The sequence below is a fragment of the Dermacentor variabilis genome, chromosome 5 (assembly GCF_050947875.1).
Source record: "Dermacentor variabilis isolate Ectoservices chromosome 5, ASM5094787v1, whole genome shotgun sequence".
Lineage (NCBI taxonomy): Eukaryota > Metazoa > Arthropoda > Arachnida > Ixodida > Ixodidae > Dermacentor > Dermacentor variabilis.
Window position 1 is genome coordinate 194,823,076 of NC_134572.1, and position 20,996 is coordinate 194,844,071.

At 45.9% G+C, this 20,996-nt stretch overlaps 1 protein-coding gene across 1 annotated transcript in view; it reads left to right on the forward strand.

Moving 5' to 3' along the window:
* Nucleotides 1–19,777, forward strand: part of Rpn3 (regulatory particle non-ATPase 3) — a 123,969-nt gene extending 104,192 nt beyond the window's left edge. Inside the window, exons 11-12 of the mRNA XM_075693891.1 lie at nt 12,962–13,012; nt 19,663–19,777. Of these exons, the coding sequence (XP_075550006.1) occupies nt 12,962–13,012; nt 19,663–19,740 (129 nt within the window). The 3' untranslated portion in view covers nt 19,741–19,777. The remainder of the gene's footprint in view (nt 1–12,961; nt 13,013–19,662) is intronic.
* Nucleotides 19,778–20,996: the final 1,219 nt, after the last annotated feature.

The following is a 20,996-nucleotide window of genomic DNA, read 5'->3' on the forward strand; positions in this document are numbered from 1 at the left end:
AATAACGAAACCGAAACTTCTAGCCCAAATTTCTGACTGAAATTTTCACTCGCATCTACATATAGTACAAGGCGAAAATTTGGGATGCTAATAATAGGAAAAAAACCTCGTATTATGTGCGGGTTTTTACGGTAACTGTAAAATCCAAGTGCTCATTAACCCTTTGAGGGAGCAAACTAGAGCAAACTAAGAGCGGGCGTGGGAGTGAACTAGCGCTAAAACAAACCATGCAACAAAAATCGAGAGAGGGAGGTGTGTGAAAAAAATTCCCTGTATTCCCACATAGTGGCAGCACATGACAGAAAAGGTTAAGAAATTGGCGTGCTTTTTAAACGTACAGACGGCACCGTAAATGTAAGGCATCGATCATTTTGGGCTTTGTTCGCGGCGCCGTATATTTACGTCATTGGCCCTCAAAGGGTTAAGAAGAGCCAGTAGATGCAGGAATGCGTCAGGATGTCCTTGTAACCGGCACTTAAACAAGAGTAAAACTAGCAGAGTTGCAAGGTTTTGGGGTCAATGTATAAAATAAGTACAGCAGCGAGTTCTTCGCTGCTCGTGTGGCATGGTCATCGGTGCCTCCTCAAAACCGAAAGTAGCGAAGCCTAATCATTCTAGTATTTGCCAGCCGCAGCGCTTGCGGAATCTCGACCCTGTAGCCATGAGTCGACGCCATGAGTGCGTAGTCATGAGTCGACGAACTGAGCGGAGTGACACTCTAGCAGAGCGTAGCTGGGGCAGAGCAATGGCAGAAGTATGCAGCGATGGCGTAGAGGTAGAACACCCGCCTCGCGTGCAAGAGGTCCGTGGTTCGAATCCCGGTGCCGGCAATTTTCCACCGGATTAAAAAAAAAATCCGCGTGTTGATAAAATTGCACAAACAGGCCTGGAGTGTGGCCTGATCCCGGTGACCAGAACCGGTAACGCACTCCCTCACCAGAGCAGGAATGGCCACCCTGGTGCAGTACTTGGCCACAACCTCCTATATGAACACAACAATCAAACCCCGGCCCTCAGTCCCCAGCAGCTGCAAAGCAACTGGCCACGGCGGCGGTCAGACCTGCGACGCAGCAGAGGGTGCTAAGAATCACTGGCTCTGGACAGGCCGCCATTGGAATATGAACCTGGCAACGTTTAACGCTAGAACGTTATCTAGTGAGGCGAGTGCTATTGGAGGAATTAGAGGGCAGTAAATGGGATATAATAGGGCTCAGTGAAGTTAGGAGGCCGAAAGAAGCCTATACAGTCGAACCCAACTATATCGAACCCGTTTACATCGAATTATTCTATATATCGAACAATTTCTGGACACGGTATAGTTACAATGAGTATATATGGCAAAAATTACGCTTACATCGAACAAAAAAAGCAGCGACTCCCGATATATCGAACGTCAAGCGGCAGAAAGTGCCCCCGGAAGTTGGCTTTCCCTCCCGGTGGCGGGAAAAGCCGGCGGCGGGGCTCCATCCAACCGCTCTCCCTACCGTGACCGCCCTGCCTCGGACGAGCCGTCGACACCCCCCTGCAAAAAATGATCCTGGCCCGCCTGCAGCGCTTGCTCAGACAGCCAATCAGAGGCTCTTGTGCCCTCGTCGTGCAGGATGGCGGAAGTGCGAGTTGTCCCGCTGCTTTCCTGGTTCATTGTGTGTGCGCCTTGTAGGCCGTCCCCCGCAGTGTTGCCGTGATGAAGCGACAAAGTTCGACTTTTGTCGTGAATCTCGAAATCATAAATAGGATCGAACGCGATGAGAAGTCAGATGTCCCCGCAGCGTACAAGATTCCGAGGAGCACTCTCAGCACGATCTTGAAGAATAACGGGGAGATTAGGGCTAAAGTGGCCAAACTCGTGTGGAAGACAAATTAGTCCAGAGGAATTCGAAATCCCAAAGGTAACGCCGGAAGAAGTAAAGAAAGCCTTGGGAGATATGCAAAGGGGGAAGGCAGCTGGGGAGGATCAGGTAACAACAGATTTGTTGAAGCATGGTGGACAGATTGTTCTAGAGAAACTGGCCACCCTGTATACGCAATGCCTCATGACCTCGAGCGTACCGGAATCTTGGAAGAACGCTAACATAATCCTAATCCATAAGAAAGGGGACGCCAAAGACTTGAAAAATTATAGACCGATCAGCTTACTGTCAGTTGCCTACAAACTATTTACTAAGGTAATCGCAAATAGAATCAGGAACACCTTAGACTTCTGTCAAGCAAAGGACCAGGCAGGATTCCGTAAAGGCTACTCAACAATAGATCATATTCACACTATCAATCAGTTGATAGAGAAATGTGCGGAATATAACCAACCCTTATATATAGCTTTCATTGATTACGAGAAAGCGTTTGATTCTGTCGAAACCTCAGCAGTCATAGAGGCATTACGGAATCGGGGTGTAGATGAGCCATATGTAAAAATACTGAAAGATATCTATAGCAGCTCCACAGCCACCGTAGTCCTCCATAAAGCAAGCAACAAAATCCCAATAAAGAAAGGCGTCAGGCAGGGAGATACGATATCTCCAATGCTATTCACAGCGTGTTTACAGGAGGTATTCAGAGACCTGGATTGGGAAGAATTGGGGATAAAAGTTAATGGAGAATACCTTAGTAACTTGCGATTCGCTGATGATATTGCCTTGCTTAGTAACTCAGGGGACCAATTGCAATGCATGCTCACTGACCTGGAGAGGCAAAGCAGAAGAGTGGGTCTAAAAATTAAATCTGCAGAAAACTAAAGTAATGCTTAACAGTCTCGGAAGAGAACAGCAATTTACAATAGGCAGCGAGGCACTGGAAGTCGTAAGGGAATACATCTACTTAGGGCAGGTAGTGACGGCGGATCCGGATCATGAGACAGAAATAATCAGTGGAATAAGAATGGGCTGGGGTGTGTTTGGCAGGCATTCTCAGATCATGAACAGCAGCTTGCCATTATCCCTCAAGAGAAAAGTATATAATAGCTGTGTCTTACCAGTACTCACCTACGGGGCGGAAACCTGGAGGCTTACGAAAAGGGTTCTACTCAAATTGAGGACGACGCAACGAGCTATGGAACGAAGAATGATAGGTGTAACGTTAAGGGATAAGAAAAGAGCAGATTGGGTGAGGGAACAAACGCGAGTTAATGACATCTTAGTTGAAATCAAGAAAAAGAAATGGGCATGGGCAGGACATGTAATGAGGAGGGAAGATAACCGATGGTCATTAAGGGTTGCGGACTGGATCCCAAGGGAGGGGAAGCGTAGCAGGGGGCGGCAGAAAGTTAGGTGGGCGGATGAGATTAAGAAGTTTGCGGGCATGGCATGGCCACAATTAGTACATGACCGGGGTTGTTGGAGAAGTATGGGAGAGGCCTTTGCCCTGCAGTGGGCGCAACCAGGCTGCTGATGATGATGATGATGATGATGATGATGATGATGATGATGAATGGCAGAAGACTGAAACAGAACAGCAGCCGAGTACTAGCTAGCTGACTGGAACTCAACGAACGTGGTCAAATGGTTGGGACGTGAAGAGAGACCGAAGAACTGCCAAACTTGGCAATAACCAAGTGCATTCTACTTTGCTGCTGGCGTAAATTTTCAGTAGGAGCGTAATTATGAACATGTTTTGTTCTTAAATCTTTAAAATGTTTTACACTTGGTTACAGCAATAGTAGCTCTGTGTTTAGCTGGTTAAACTCTGTCCACCAGGTGGCTGCACTGTGCAGGCCACTCAGGACTGTTTGCCATGACTGCAGGTCTGAAACGCCCTAATCGAAGCCACCACTGCCGCCATTTTGATTATCTCGCCGCCTCTAACAGGCGCACTCGCACGCAGATCCGCTGGTAGCGTAGCCACTATTGTGACAACACTAGGCCTACCTGCTCAGATGTTCGCTACCAAACTTCTTATTGTTCTGTGCCGTGTTTTTTAAAATAATTATTATTGAAACAATTCGCCGCCTTCAGCAATAGCGTTGACTCCGCATTTTTAATCCTCACCGATGACTTCGAAGCTCGGAAAGCACGCTGTGTTGCATAATGCAGGTTCCCAAAAGTCAGCTTCGTCTCAGTACGACAATGTTACGCGCTGAAGCATACACAAAGTATGGCAATGAAGCATACCAAGAGTTTGAAGGGGCAATTGTCGCGGGACACAGTATGTGTTCCTTAATTATAAACACACGCAGCCGCTGTCTCCTATCACAGTAATAGCACTGATACGCCTAATAAGTGTACTGGCTGGCCTTCAGGGTGATTTCGGATGCGCCTCTAGTGATTTGAGCCCTTGGAGGCAGTAAAAGGCATGCATTCATTTTTTTATTGGGCTAGCAATTATATGGAGACTCCAGGCACATTTCTGCCGTCGCCATCGCCACCTCGTAGGTTCCCTATGAGGTAAAGCGTGTGAGGGTGAGCCGGCAAATGCGGTTCAATCTCGCGTGCGCCAGCAAGGAACGCACCGGATGCATGCCCTCTCCTGTGGTGTGGGAAGCAGGGGGCTGAGATTAGGGAGGAGGGAGGTTCTTCTCCGGCAGCTTCTACGTGCCTCGTCCGCACAACGTTGGCCACGCGAATAGCGTACGTCGTTGTAGATCCTTTGGCGGACATCATGAGGGCGTGTCGCTGGCGCTCGTGTGTCTTGAAAGCGGTCTGCAACGTGGCCAAAGTGCGTGCCTACCCGGGCGTCATCTTCAAAGCGATTTCCAATGTATGCAGAGTGTGCATAGTGCCAGTAGCTTTGTATGCGCTGTGCTTTGGACGTTTCATTTGCGCTGAAGTGACAGTGCACAGAGGTCAATTCGCTCGCTGCTGCCGCAATTCCTCACTCCAGAATTTTCAGACATTTTCCGCTGTCATAGAGCGAGATGTGATCATATTTACCTGTGAGCGCGTGACACCGTGCTCGCAAATGAGTGCCGTATTTACACGATTGTAAGTCGACTCTAATGTAAGTCGACCCCCCATATCGCGCGACAGAAAAAAAATAAAAGAGAGCATACCCGAGGGCGCATTCGATAACGAAAATTTATTAGTACAGTCAAACCCCGTTACAACGAACACCACATTAACAAACATTTCAGATTAACGAAGTTTTAAGAAATCCCGTGCCGACTGCTTATAGTTTCAATGTGAAAATATTTCACTACTACGAACTTCAGAATAACGAACATTTCAGAATAACGATTGTTATTTAATTTCCGTGTCATCTTAACAGCACCTCAGTACTACGAACTCGTATCGCGAAATGCGAGGATTCTTAGATTTCAGTGTATCCGTCACGGCAGTCGGAGCTCTAAGCTTGCAGACGACGCAGCGCGAAGAGCGGGCCGCCTTGCAACTTGCTTCCCGCAAAAACCTGAGATGGCGCGGAAGGAGAAAGATGCGGGCGGAGACTTTTCTTTTTTTCCTTCTCCGTTGTGGAGGCAACGACGCACCAGGTTTTGTGAGTGGAGAGGCGAGGAGCATGGGCTCGTAAAACCTGAGACGGTGCGGCAGAAGAAAAAAAAAAAAGTAGTAATTAACGCTGAAGTGGGCCTTTTCTTTTTTTCCTGTTGCGGAGGTGACGACGCATCACATTTTTCTTGCTTGTTTTCTCAGTTGTTCGCGTGCTGTCACCCGTATCAGGCCTGTCCACCTTGTTTTTCTTCTGGTTATATTATTGTGTTAGAAGTGCGTGCCGGCGTTCGCGTTGCCATGAGCTCAACAACTCTAACCACGGCGAAGAAGTGAAAGCAGTTTTATTTGAGCGAGAGAGTAGAGATACTTCGCGAGATAGAAGACGGGAAGATACAATCCATCGTGGCTAAAGAACGTGGAGTGGCACAGTCGACGATCGCCACGATTCTCAAAGATAAAGAGAAAATCTTTAAGCACCAGCAAGAATCTTGCTGCACGTTACGGCAGCACCCGAAGACCGCGACGAGTCCGTTTCGGCCACAGATGCGTTGGACTGCTTGCGAAAACTCCGCATATTTATAGCCAAAAGCGGCTCAGCGACCGAAGGCGTGCATAAGAATGCGGACGGTCTGGAATCGTTCGTGCTGCAGAGTCTGTGCTGCACCCGTCGGAAGACGATCACGGACTATTTCAAATAAATGTGCCTTGTCTGACGATCACGTGTGCATTGTGTGAGAAACGAGTTCAAGGAGGTACCGTTTCAAAGGTAGGACGTTTGCGTTACTGAAATGCTATTGTTATGGCTAATTTTCGGGCTTTCACTATAACGACCTTTCAGAATGACGAACATTTTCCGCGGTCCCCTGAAGTTCGCTGTACCGAGATTTCACTGTAGCTGACATGGTCACTGGACTACTCGTCTTCACTAGTGCTGCAATCGCCATCATTGCTACGGTCTCACAGCGCGTCGTCCCGTGAAATTTCGCATCTGGCAAACGACCGCACCACGACATCTTGTGGAACAGCAGCCCACGCCAAATGCACCCAACCACACGCAGCCGTCAGGGAGGCTCTTGTGACAGGTCCGGTTGGCGTAATTTGGCGGTCTTCCAGCCACCCGTACTCACGGCGGAGCAGGTCCTTAAAAGGCGAAGAACCGGGCTTGTTTCATGACCATGTCACACTTCACTGGCAGGGACCGATTGCGCATGTCAGCGACGTACGCCGCAAGCTTAGCCTACAGTTACGAAAAGCGTCCAGACTTCGGCACGTGGGAAATTTCTCACTTGCCGTCACATGTGAAAATTTCGCTTCGCTGCGGTTGCCACTCTCGTACCACCTGTTCAGAAACATTGAACTTGCGGCCCGCTGCGCAGTAATTTGTTTCTTCGGCATAAAGGATGGCTGCCTTTTTGAACGCAGCTGTGAACGAGTGCCGAATGATTAGTGGGCCTGGAGCACTCATGACAACTGAGGAAGCATAGAAGTAGCACGTAGCCAGCAGTCGAGTGGAACGCGTCAAACCAATGCCTTTTGTCAAACTATAGAGAAAGCTAAGCGCAACAGGCAAAGAGAACCCTGTAAGCAGTATCTGCTCTTTCGTGAACTACCGATACTCCCCGCAAGCGCCGCTGTTCTGAGGGTTCCGCCATAGAGAATGGTGTCGCCGCGAATGGAACAGCGGCGCTTCCATCAACTATCGACACCCCCTCATGAGTGTTGCGTGCACTGTAAAACTCAAAAATGTTGAAAAACCCTTTCGAAAAGCAAACAAACACGCGGGATAGCGAAAAGCTACGGGTAGGGCCATAGAGCAAACAAAATTGTAACTACGTTGTAGCTCCCGTTGGTCTCGCTTTTTAGACGGTGCCATGTTTTGGTTTCGATTGTAAGTCGACCCCCCCACTTCAGATTTTCAAATTAAAAAAAAAAGAGGTCGACTTACAAACGTGTAAATACGGTATGTATGAGTATATATAGCAAAAATTAGGTTTACATCGAACAAAAATAGCAGCGACTCCCTATATAACGAACGTAAAGCGATGTAAAAATGCCCCCAGAAGTTGGCTTTCCCTCGTGGTGGCGGGGAAACCTGGCGGCTCGGATCCATCCAACTGCTCTCCCTACCGTTAATGCGTTGCCTTGGGCGAGCCATCAACAGACGCCCCGCTACAAAAAATCCTGGCCTGCCCACAGCGCTTGCTGAGACAGCCAATCAGAGGCTCTTGTGCCCTCGTCGTGCAAGATGAAACAAGTGTGAGTTGTCTCGCTGCTTTTCTAGTTCATTGTGTTTGCACCTTGTGGGCCTTCGCCCATAGTGTTGCCGTGATGAAGCGGCAGAATTTGCCTTTCGTAGTGAAGCTCGAAATTATAAATCAGGTCGAACGCGGTGAGAATTCGGATGTCCGCGCAACGTGCAGGATTCCGAGGAGCACTCTCAGCACGATCTTGAAGAATAACGGGGAGATTAGGGCTAAAGTGGCCAAACTCGTGTCCCGGTGCTCGTGGCGCCCGACGTGTACGCAGGGCCGTGTACGAGTGGTTCATCCGAAATTGCTTCAGACTTGCTGGCTTCCGCATGTTTGGCGATGACTGTAAATTCTTATAAATGCGACAAAGCCGTTGCCGGTGTTGCCAAAGTTTGGGGCTAACTGTCAGAATCTCCGGAAGCTGTTGAATCAATGGTCGACGAGTTTGTGAGTGCAGATGATGGTGTCGCGACCACGGGTGAGCCCGAAAATGAAGACTACATTGCCAACATCGTACTGAGCTTGTGTGAAAGTGGGCACAATGAAGAAAACAACAACGGTCCTTTGCCCACATCCTCCGAGGTGATTAGTGCACTCACACTAGTCCAGTGCTTCTGTGCGAATGCGGTGTTACGAACGGCCTGCAAGGGTACCGACCTACAAAATTTTCCCAGCCAACCGCAGCTGCGAAGGTGGCAAGCTTCCCAGAAGTGACCATGGAAGCCTTTCCCACCTGCCGCAGCGACTCGTTTTGTAGAGACGATGGTGCGCCGCGTCAACACCCCCTCAGCACCGTTATGACTAAACGTAGTGGGCGGACCAAGTATTGTTTGTGGATTTGCTGTGGCCACCAAGGCTTGTTAGAAGCGATGGAACTCCTGGGAGAAGATGTCTGGCAGCTGTCTCATGGGGCTTAGAAGTTTAGAACGACAGAAAGCTGAGCTAGTTGGTAAGGATTCATTATGCAAAATAGAAGTGAGGCGTGCAGACAGGACACAAGAGTAGAGAAGTGGACAACACATGTTGTCCACTTCTCTACTCTTGTGTCCTGTCTGCACGCCTCACTTCTATTTTGCATAATGAGGGCTTAGAAGTCATAGACAGACTCGGTGGCCATTGTCTGCGTAGTCAACACTGGGATGAAGAGGTGCCGGCTCGGGGCAAAAACCGTGTCTGCGATAACCCACTCACCTTGGCGTGGTCAGTGAAACCTGTGCAGAAGTGTGTGTAAACCCTCCCCCTCAAAAGCAGGTTGGCTACGATGACTTTGAACGCTCCAAATTGCTAGCAGGTTTGAACGGCCGTTTTCCCTTACCTAGAAATCTAGGGAGAACATAGTGTATTTAAGGAGCCGTTGGCGGCTCCTGAGTGTGCTTTTCTCTTTCAGTCATGTTAGACTGATAAACTGTAACGTTCTCATGTAGATATTGTAAATAAATCCCATATTCCTCGTTCTCGACGAGAAGCAGTCCTTCCCTTCAACAATGTCCTCAGCTTGGGTAAGGTGGACGACAGCATGGGCCAGCTACGATCTATTTCATGCCCGACCCCAACCATTACAATGGAAGGTTGCGGCTTCAGCTGCTCCGACTCCTTAGACAATGTGGAGAAGTGCTTGCGTCGCAGGCAACGAAATTGACCAAGCAGAAGGAAATACAGAACTATTTCATGGGAAACTAAGCTTGTTTCATTAATAAAGTGATTTTATAAATTAATGTGCTTTTATGACGTCCAATTCTTTAGCAGGCTCATATCGAATTATGCTCTATATTTACTAATGGGTGCTTTTTTTTTCTTGAGTTCGATATAGCTGGGTTCGACTGTATTTATGTTGGGTTCAAGCCAGATTGTGCTATGGCATTTGTAGTTTCTAGTCTGTAGGAAAACATGATAAACATTGCATGTTCATGCTGCACGTATTTATAACCGGTCTATGATCACATAAGGCTGCTATTCTTTCTAAAAACTGCCTAAAGATTTGGTTTGTATAATAATAAGAAGACGACAGAACATGATAGTCACTTGTTTTTATATTATGTTAAATTTTTGAGAAGCACTCGCTAAACTTGTAATATTTAAGACTGCCAACATGTCAAATTACTTTTTCTTTTGCATTATTAAAAGTTTCTATATGTTTGATTTAGTTGCTGTTAGCCAAACTAAGCTACAATAGGTAATTAGAGAAACAAATAATGCATAATATATTTGAATTTCAAAGTCTTGAAGGAAAAAAACCATGCCATTGCACCACTGAGTGATGCACAGCTGTGAAACATGTGAATTCCATGTAAGACTTGACAGAAAATGTTACACCAAGCAATATATGCTTCTCAACTATTTCAATTTCATATCATCACCACATTTAATGACATTCTCACTGCCTTGAAAAAACATAACCTTTGTTTTTAGGGGATTAATTTTTACAGGGACCAGTTAACAAGTTTATCAAATATTGGGGTACATTCAGTTGAGAGTTTGTTTGCGTCAGGACCAGAAGTATGGTACAATCAACTGTGTATGTGACGACTTTACATTGTTTACATTCATTGTTTACAATGCTGTTTATGTAACCATTAAACAGCAGATGTCCCAACACGCTTCCCTGCAGTACACCTGTTGTTGTGGGTAGCAAAGGGGATTTGTGTGTCCCAATACAAGTATGCCGATTTCTGTCAGATAGGTAAGACTGCATTAAGGCTGGAGGTTTACCACATATTCCAGACTCGCCGTGGTTGCATAGTGGCTTTGGCGTTGCACTGCTAAGCACGAGGTCACGGGATAAAATTTGATGGGAGCGAAATGCAAATACGCCCCTGTATCGTGCATTGGGTGCACATTAAAGAACCCCACATGGTCAAGATTAATCCCCCACTGTGGTGAGCCTCATAATCTTACATTGTGGTTTTGGCACGTAAAAACCCAGAACTGAATTTTTTGCTCTGTATATCCCAAATTGATAACTTATGTGCCAATATCTCATGGCCAAGCGAATCAAAATGCCTTACTAAAATCAAACTAATGCTAGAGTTTTTAGTTTGCTTTGAATATTTTGTGGGACATGTGACGTCTAATAGCGCAGGTTTGGTTGATTGCTTTACATAAACCATATTGCGAATCCGAGAAAAGTTGAATCCTACTAAAAAAAAATTTCTTAAACCGGTAAGGTAAGATTACTTCAAAACTTTTGGTGAAGATAGGTATGATACTGGTTGTCAATTTTTAGTTGTGTTCTTGTCTCTAAGGCATGCGTGCTCTTGTGCAGGGAGCCAAACACCTTCAAGCCATGCGGGTGTGCACTACGTGCCCTTTCAGTGTGAAAATACTGCCGTTTGCATGCGACCAGTGTCTCTGCTTCAAGCACCATTGAAAGCATCTGAACACCGGGTGTACTGATAGCAATATTTCCCATCATATACGGCCCTATGTGGGACATGTGCTCACGACTTACTCTGGCTGCTATCACTGAAGTAAAAACAGAACTGAAACATCGATTCGGGCACTCTACTTTGTCCTTCTTAACATCTTGAAAAATGTCTTCACTAGAGACATGTAACGGGACGGACCTGCTATGCTTTACATTTTGTTGGGAAATGAGAAAATACAGTCGACTGATTTTTCGGACCCTCTAGGGAACGTAAAAGCGTCCGAAAATTCAGGACGTCTGAAAAATGAATGCATACAAAAAAAACACCTTCTTTCTTTTGTTCTCGGATCTAGTGGTAAAGGGCGAAATACCAGGCTTCCGAAACCCTGCCAAAGCATCAGTGAAGTGGCTATAAAAAGAGGCGTTCAAAAACTCTGTATGCAGCCTACTGCCGGTTTATTATGTACATGTGCATCGTCGGGCAGCCGGTGTTATTGCTGCAGTGGCTTGAAGAACTTGTTGATTGTTGTTTGGATGGCGTTCCGGTTGCATGCGATCATATTCGCCTCGATTTGTGCAAGGGTCATGCCAGCACTGTACACCGATGAAAGAGTCAACAGTGCTCGCATCAACTCGGCACTTGTAGGCGGCACAGGCGTTGGCTCCTCATTTCCAACATCGGAGTCTTCTGAATCCCCCACAACCTGACGGACTATTTCTTCGTCAGTCAGTTCTGCTCCGCTACTAACTAACGGTACTGCTTTCCGCGCTTCGATGCCATCGGCGAGGACGACGAAGACGGAGTGGGGGCCATCGAAGGCAAGCGAAATCCTCAAGTTGCGAACGGTGAAGTTCGCTGCACGAGCATCGAAGCACCTAGGCCTAGCGTCGCAGAGCACACTTGACACAACAGCACAACCACACACCACGCTAGCCAAAACGTGTGGCCTGCACAAACAAAGGAAACGGCGCCGCTCTGGAAACTCTGCCGGAGGCGGAAGGCAAAAGTGCGGCTATGAACATAGCCAGTGTGGCCAGACCAAATCAGTGTGTGACGGCTAGATTCGGCTAGTTGTGGTTCAAAGCGGTGATATGCTTCGGCTGCAAGTCGATTTCCTTTGCAAGGGCGCTGCGCGAAGAGCCAAAGGACCTTTTGTGGGGTCAAAATGTCCGGAAAATCGGACGGTGGGAGGTTCGAGCGTCCGAAACTTCAGATGTCCTTACACATTGATTCTATGGGGCTCGTGGCGGTGCCGCGAAAACGTCCGAAATATCAGGCATGTACGAAAATTTGGGCGACCGAAAATTCAGTCGTTGACTGTGTTCTATATTCAATTCTATATTCAAAGGTCATTTTTCTTGAACACGCGTATTCAATTTAGTTGGTAAGGATGCATAATCCTTGCATGCAGTTGTAGTTGGTAAGGATGCATAATGAATCCTGATCAACTAGCTCAGCTTTCTGTTGGTCTGTTTCAAAATTGTGCCATTCAAACAGCCCTACTGAGAACATTTTTCTATTTGAATTTTATAGGAAATGCATTAAACTGCCAAATGACCTCATTTTCATTTATTTATATAGACTACTGCAGCGTGAGGACCGAGCAGGGCTTACAATAGAATAGTCATTTAGCCAGGAACACAACCTAAAGGTGAACTTAAGAGCAATATTAAAATATTGAGAACAGGCTAGGCAAACTGGTGTATGTGGCACACACACTAATTCACTGTATCATAGTACTCGCTGGGAATGCCTCATTGATGAAACACCCTTCCCTCCGTTTCCTGCATCTGGCAGAGCATGGGATGTACATGATGACTGGGTACACACTACAGTGTGCCAGCATCGGGTGGAACAGAGGCCTAACAGTATACCGTGCACATTGCTTTGTTAACATTCTCCGCCAGGGCATGGTTGAAAGAAAGTGTGCCATTGTTTACACAGTGATGTTTGTGTGCTCTTGTTGCAGGCCATGCGATTCCCGCCAAAGTCCTACAACAAAGACCTTGAATCGGCTGAGGTAAGCTTTAATTCGGGGTGAGAATGAGGGGATCCAATTTGTCACTTCAACTGGCTACCTGGCCACAATGTGGCTTCTGAGCACAATATGCAGCGCTCTCAATGTTCCTCAACATGTAGCAAGGGTCACTCGCTGAATGTCATGGTGCCACCTGCACAGAATGCATGAACTCACTTTCAGCATCACTCGAAATGAGGGAAGTTGTCATAAAAACCCGCGCGTATAAGCAGACCCAAACATGATAGGTGATATTTGGGAACGGCAAAAACTTATAAAAGGCTTTAGTTGCCGTGTAATATTAATGAGAAAATGAGCAACAGTAAAACCTCACTAATTCAACCTCCGTGAATTAGGATAATTCGGATGTTGCCACCTGCTCCTGTCAAACGTGCACGTTATCCTATGGTACGAAACCCTTTAACTTGGCCGTATTCGGCTGTGCTCCGGTTAACTTGGGCTGTCCATGGAGCTCGAAGGCACGCGAGGCATCCAAAATCTGGCAGTGCTAGGTGGTGTCCAAATTGCAGTGCCAACAATAGTTTCCTTGGTCATGCTTTTATGCCATTCAAGTGCTGGAACCAAATCCAGAAACTAGGAACACGTCAAGGCCACTCCGTTTTGGACACCACCTAGTGATACTTGTTTACGCAAAATTTATAAAAAAAAAGCATGTGTATTCCTATGGTTATATCAATCCGTATACAGTAAACCCTAGTTAACTCGGACTCCGATACCTGGAAACACTGGCTAGTTGATAACTTCTGGCCGTGATATCAACTTGTGTTTTCCGCCTCTTATCACAAACATTTCTTGCACCAGACCTGAGAGATCTTGAAATCACGACTTGGAAAATACCAGGGGCTAGGCAACAAAGCCATGTAAGCAACGTCACTTGCACTCGCTTTTCACCTGCCAGCAGCTCGCTAGACGAGCCCCGCCGGGCCATGTTCCCCCATCTCTCTGTCCATCACCGCTCACGCGCACTTGCTCGGCTGCCACGTGGTGGTGGCCTCACTCAGCAGCTGGCAGCCCAAGTTTGCTTTCCCTGCATTTCTTCTCATTTAGGATGCTGTCAGTGATGCGTCAATGTGCTGAGGACGAATTAGTGGGCTAGTTGTTGAGCATGTCAGTTTGATCACAGTGCACAGTACATCTACAAGGACCAACAGAGAACCAACAACAGAACGCTGTTGTATCAATGTGGTCATGGCGTATTAATAGTGCCCTTTCACAAAGTGGGGTACTTCAGAGAAGATGCAATCTGCCCGTGCTCTGCACTCAAGAGAAATTAGCATGTGAGCCTACAGTACTTCAGCAAAGTCAGGGCTTGATAAGGACTGTCATGCTCGTGCAATGGTGAGGCATTAATTCAGCGTCACTCGCGGGCATCTGCTGAAGGCAGTTGCGCTCTTCCATAGTTTAGTTTTAGTTTTCGCTGTGAATTTGTCCGAATTCATTACGAAGGGCAAAGCAGCAGTGCCGGCGTTTTGGACGTGTGGTGGTTATGATTGTATGACTGGCTTAAAGTATTGCACTAGGATCAACCGTCTTGACTGTGTGCCCAGCATGCTGTACTAATGCCGTTGCGTGTATGTGCTGGCCCGTTCAGTGCCGATGCATGCGAAAGTGATCGAGCGGAAGTGGCCAGCAGGCTTCTGTTTTCGTTATTTCTCTTGTTTCAAAACATTGCCTAGATTGAAATATTTTCAAGTTTTTACAGCTTCAAATTAATTGCATTTTACTGCATAATTGTTTTGTTGTATTGTTACCATCTGCCATGTTCTTTTTTACTTGCGTGGTTGTGGATATCATGCAGCTTATATTTTTTCCCGCTTGTATGTCACCTGCTTGTATGAAGATTGTGGAACATCTTTTTTGTTAGGTTTTGTGTGTACTTTTCTTTTCTGTTTGCTGTCCTGGTTGAAGGAAGGCAGATTGAAGAAAAGACGCAGTCTGGTCCTTCAAAGCTTGTGCAGCAAGAAATGCACCGTCGGTCAAGGTGTTGTGGCAGATCTGCACGCCTACTGCTTGTGAGCGCTGCAACGTTTCTGATGCAGCGAGCATTCTTCTACAGAGATATTACACTTAGAGAAAAATAAAAAACTATTGCACTTAGGCTTAGCTCTTGCATTGGTGGTGAGCGGAGCAGAGCGGGGATAACTGTTTTGGTGGCTGCCAACATGATTGGCACTGTCTGGCCCACTGATTGTCGTCCATTTATTATTATTAATCTATTTATTTAGTCTTAAGGTAAAGACATCTGAGGGAGGAGGGGATAAAACAAAAATAGAATAGAATAATACAACAATTCCACTGAAGGCAGTTTTCGACGGATTTGTGTCTGTGATTGAAGCAATGGCAGTGGGAACATGGTTCCAGTCCGATGTGGGAATAATTGGGTGAAAGTAGAAGTAGCTGTGGCAATAGGCAGTTTTAGTTTAGCATACACTATAATGTAGAGGCTCATCACTGTGCATGCGCAAAATGCTAAACGACCCATACCGTATAGTGTACGCAGGCTATTTCTCACATTTAGCGTTAGCATCTTTGCGTGGTTTGCATAGTTCACGTAAAATATGGCGGCGGTCCCGGCTGCGTGCTTTAAATTGAATTTGACGTAGGTCTTGTAAAATACACTTTGTTCGAAGCAAATGACTGTGTAAACAGCTTTCGCTCAGTTTCGGGTCGCTTCGATGACAGAGTTTTATGGATAACTTTGTGGGGTTTTCGAGATTGCTTCTAGTTTTGAACAAGTCGAAGCCTAACGAAAGAAACGTTCGAGATGTCAGTGCCACCTATCGGTGAAGTTGGAAGATAGCCGTAACGACGGCATATGGCCTCTGAGATCTGAAGATCTCGCAGGGCAGCCAGAACTGTAACGAAGCTGCACTGCTTAGCATACACTATAGTTGCATACGCTGTACTATAACTGTCTAATAAGGTACACCAATTTTGTTACAGTGGTTGTTGCAATATGAAAAAGTGAGTCATGCAGAACAGGGTTGAAATGATAAATTTAATGGAAAAGACAGAGATGGGAAATTTTACAACTTAAGTGACAGACTGGGGAAACATGATTTAATTTGGGTGATGCTAGCTGTGTGTGAGTAGTTCAATGGAATATAGCGTATGTTCTTGGTAATGTGGACACCTAGGTATGTGTTCAAAGAAACTTGACAGCAGAACAGCAATCTGTAAGGCAGAAAAGTCAAGGTACTTCATAAACAAGAATCTTCTGGTGGACTGTTACGCCAATCGAAAGTTCTGAATGACAGAAATCTTCCAAATGTGGCTCCGTAAACTGGACTGCCACATTTCCGTAAAAATGTGTAAAGCACTCATTGTGCTAGACAATTGCAGTGCATGTAACAATTTGTCGGGGCTCGCAAACATTTGAGGTTCTTTCCTTGCCCCTGAACACTACGGCTTTCCTGCAGCCACTAGATACAAGGCATTGTTCAGTGTACCTGAAGGAGAGTGTGTAGAACACACACTGTTTAAGCACATGCTGCTCTGTATGGAAGCAGGGAGAAAGCATAGAGTGCCGCTCCTTGGCACAGTGCACATATAGTGCCTGCAGTGATTGCAAACTGTTTCAGACACAGCGTTTTCATACATGACTCTGCTACTTTGTGTGCAACTGTGGATGAAAATGGCGAGGAAGATGACAGTTGCTTGGTGAGACTCTACGGATGTTTCACTGGATGCAGTAATGTTGCTAGTTGCCTAAATGATGACTAAATGATTGATCTACTCTGCAACAAAGACCCCGTTTCTGATCAAAAAAATATGTTGTTGGGAATGTGGCTGGTGAACCACCACACTGCTAGAGAGGCTTGTGATGCACTCAAATGTTTTGGAAAACATCTGCCTGTCCACCAACTCTCCTGATTTGCTCGAGAGACTCCAGTTGTACAGGCACAGCCCTAGATCTTCCGAAAAACTGCCCCAACACCACCACGACTAAATGGAAAACAAACACTCCATGCTGCAGTCGGGATCATAATGTCCAGTACATGCTAGGTAGCTAGTCACAGTCAGATTTCAATCTTAAAGGGACACTAAAGGCAAATGCTAAGTCAAGCTAAAGTGATAGAGTAATGCTGGAGAATCTCTAAGGCGTCAGCATTATCGCGAGCAGAGCCATAATAATCGAGAAATCGAGGTAAACTCGGGATATGATTAGAGACTCCCCCGGGACATTCAAGCACTTGCACGATGACGAAAGCACTCCTCAGTTAAATTCTGTCACTTGTACTCAACTGCTCGTTGCAAAAAACATCCTCGAATCGTACAAGATGAAATAAAATGCTACTTGTTCATTTCCTTTTCATGTTTAGAAAAAAGAAATCGAAATTACCATTGACAACAATGCGGGCAGTTGAAAGGTTTTGTTTTCGCTTGACTCTGCGCTGCCCTTGCTTTTGCGTTTCAATACTTCCCTGATCGCGTGTGCTGTGCTGGTTTTGCTGGCTCACGAAACTCGCACAAACTGCAAGTGGCAGAGAATTCAACTTCCATGTGATGTCACGGGATTCCCGAACGGTTTACGCCACTTGACCAAAGAGCAGTTGCAGCGGCGAATCCGCTGCTCTGTCTTGGCTCGGTGCCGCCATCTGTCAGGCGCTGTTTCACTCACCGATGGCAGCAAAGGGCAGTATCCTACGTCACCACTCCCCGAGTTTTGGTGCGGGAGATTTGAATTTCAAAAAAGTTATTTGGACAAAATTTTCTCGTAAGCTAAGTCTTTTCTTGGCACGAAATAAGCGTTGCAATGTTTCTGGAAAGGTATTTAAACAGTGCATGTCGACTTGGTGTTTGTCTTTAGTGTCCCTTTAAGCCATTTTTGTGTAGGCCTAACTCGGTTTGCTTCAGTCCAAAGCATGATATGAGTGTGCATGATAGTGTTTCACAGCTCTGTTGACACCATTGCATTGTCGAAAACCAAAAAAGAATTATTTATAAGTGTTCTTGAAGTTTTGTATTAGAGAATTCCCATGTATTGTGCCATCTAGGAAAAGTAAGCAGTTGTAATCAGGCTTGACTGCAGTTACAGGGGTACTATCGCGCTGTCGTAGTATTCTTCCACTACAAGCAAAGCTTCAAATTTACTACGCTCTGTTTTACTCACACATAAACTACTGCAACCTGGTTTGGGTTACCACAACAAAAACTAATATAAATAAGATTGTCACCATACAAAGAAGAATTATACGGCAAATTTCAAATCTTGAACGCACAGATACCACGAAAGAAGCATTTATAGAGCATAATTTAGTTCGCGCGGATAAAATGTATGAATTTCGGTTATTGCAGTTGTTTAATTTTTCATCAACTAAAATCGTTAATTACCTCTCTTCTCTGGCATCGTTACGTTACTCGTCGACTGTTAAAACGCGCTGCACTGATATGTGGGCAATACCACATTTTCGTACGAATTACAAACTTCAGTCACTTGCTCACAATGTTCCCCTAACACTTAACAAGCACCAAAATACTGCTGGATATAGTAGAAGGCAGCTTCGAACATATATTGTGCAACTGTAACTAAATAAAAGATCCAGCGTATTGTGAATGACCATTTGGTTTGATATCGTGTTTTTGGCCTATTGTGTATTGTTATGTACAGAGTGTTTGCGATTGCTTATGTATCATGTTGTAAGACATATTGTTTTTTTCATTTTGTGTTTTCATGCCTACTGATTGCGTATAGTGTATTTTGAAATTGTTATTTGAGAATGAACTTCAACTTTGTGTCTTTTCGTTACCTGTTCTCAACTTTGTTTCTTTCTTTCAATACTTAATTTGCTGTTCTTTGACGTATCTTGCAAAACTGATTTCTTAAACTGAAATCGTGTTTGATTCGATTGCTTGCGATTATACCTGTTTTTTTTTTATGTGACTTGTCCGCTATGCCTTGTAACGGCTTCCTGCGCCTTTTGTCAAGCTGTAGCAGCTTTTAGCCAGGAAGCCGTCCAGATGTTTCTGGGAAATAAAAAATTGAATTGAAAATTGAAATAACATGCGATGCAGGTGGGGCCCACAGTGGTAAAGGCAAAATAAAGCTGCACATAGCGACGAATGAACTACACAACTTTGTTTGTGCTGCTGAGGAGCAGGGGACAGTGTTGCGCATGCCAAGTGCCTTTAATTGGATTTCTTATTGAGCACAAATCGCTGCCGAGTGCAAATGTTTACATTGGGCCACTTTTGTACAAGGTGTTCCCGAAGTGAGAAGATGCGAGCACTGCGGATGCAGCCGGCAAGTGCTATTCTCCGATAAATGGTACAGAGGACATTTGCCATTGCAACACGCCTCCTCCTATTTTTAAGTAAAATCTATTTCAGCTTTGCCACGTCGGAGGTATGCAGAATTGTGGCCGCAAGATCAAACTCACAGGTCAGACAAAATCACATGGGCTGCCCAGGCAGAAAGGAGCTAATTTTTTGTTCGGGGTGGTACATTGAGTTTTCTTTTGTTTTGGTTACATTTTTTTCTGTTCCATCACTGTGTGTTGGGGCATTGTCAAGCACTACCATTAGTTTTTAATGAGCCCTCCTATGAGGATTGCTACCCCTTTGTGAATGGCACGGAATCCCCCTGTAGCAGTGCACTGTCATTAACCTAACCCATGCTATCCCCCTTTCAGGAGCGGCGTGAGCGCGAGCAGCAGGACTTGGAGTATGCCAAGGAGATGGCTGACGAAGAGGATGACGGCTTTCCCTAGGGCTTACTGCACAGTAAAAGTGATGTTCACCCACTGGCTCCCACGCACTGTCTCGCTTGCAGTACAAATGGGCACCACAATAGTGGATCCACGCTGCAAATAATCCACAGCACAGCTATGTGATAATTCTGTTGGAGAACTCAATCGAATACGACAATATTCAATTCATTATTCGAAAGCTTCGAATATTTGCACGCCTCTACTAAGTAACGTAAGAAAAAGGTGCTCTAACATGGCCAACTAGAAAAACATGTTTCACAACACTGTCCCACGATGCTGCAGTTTAATTTCCTGCCCAATTAGAGCATTTACCAGAGTTATGTGACAGCAGCCACGCCGGTAGTTTGTAAAGCAAACACCATAGCAAAAAATTACGATGCGATACTCCCTAATGCGAGATTCTAGCACAGCTCTATACCTGCTTTCATTGCGCGATGTATTAGCCGGCGCGGACAATCTGTCTAGTGCAGCGCTTTTTAGTATATATCGTTGGACGTGCTTGCCGCATCCCATCAGTGAACAGACTACTCTGGCGCCATCTCGTAGCCATCGTCGCCGCAAAGCGGCGCTACACTTCTCGCCAAGTCCCATGAATTAGTGTACTAGACAAGTAGGTTATATGCTAAAACTTCTGGAGTGGAGGTGGCTTACCAAAAGTGAAGCTGTTCACCGCCATCTCGCTCGGGGCAAAAAACTCTCACCGCCATGCTTAGTCGTCGTGGCAGAGCACGCAGTGTGCTACAGCGCAGCTCTTGTAATGGGTTCAGTAAGTGCGTGCCTGCGCAGGCCTCATCTTCAAAGCGATTTGCGATGATTGCAGAGTGCACGTAATGCCAGTAGCTTCGTATGGGCTGTGCTTCCGACATTTCGTTTGCATTGAAGCGAGAGATGCACAAAGGTCAATTCGATCGCTGCTGCTGCCGTGATTCCTCACAGCATTTTCAAAGTTTCCGTGCTCATCGAGCGAGATGTGTTCATGTTTACCCGTGCACACGTGACACCGTGCTTGTTAATTAAAGCACGTTGGCGGGCTTGTTGGTTTGCATCCATGATAGAATGTGTGTTCCTTTTCACGTCCTCATTCAGTGGCGCTTATACATATCTTTGTTAATTAGTAAGCGAATGTTTACACATTTGTACGGCCGATAAAGCTACTATCCTTACATTGTATGGCTATTTAGTAATTTGCTATCGCAATTGCTGCTTCGCCTTTTGGGTGAAAGTGCGACTTTTTAGTCTCGCCATGTCCGCAACCC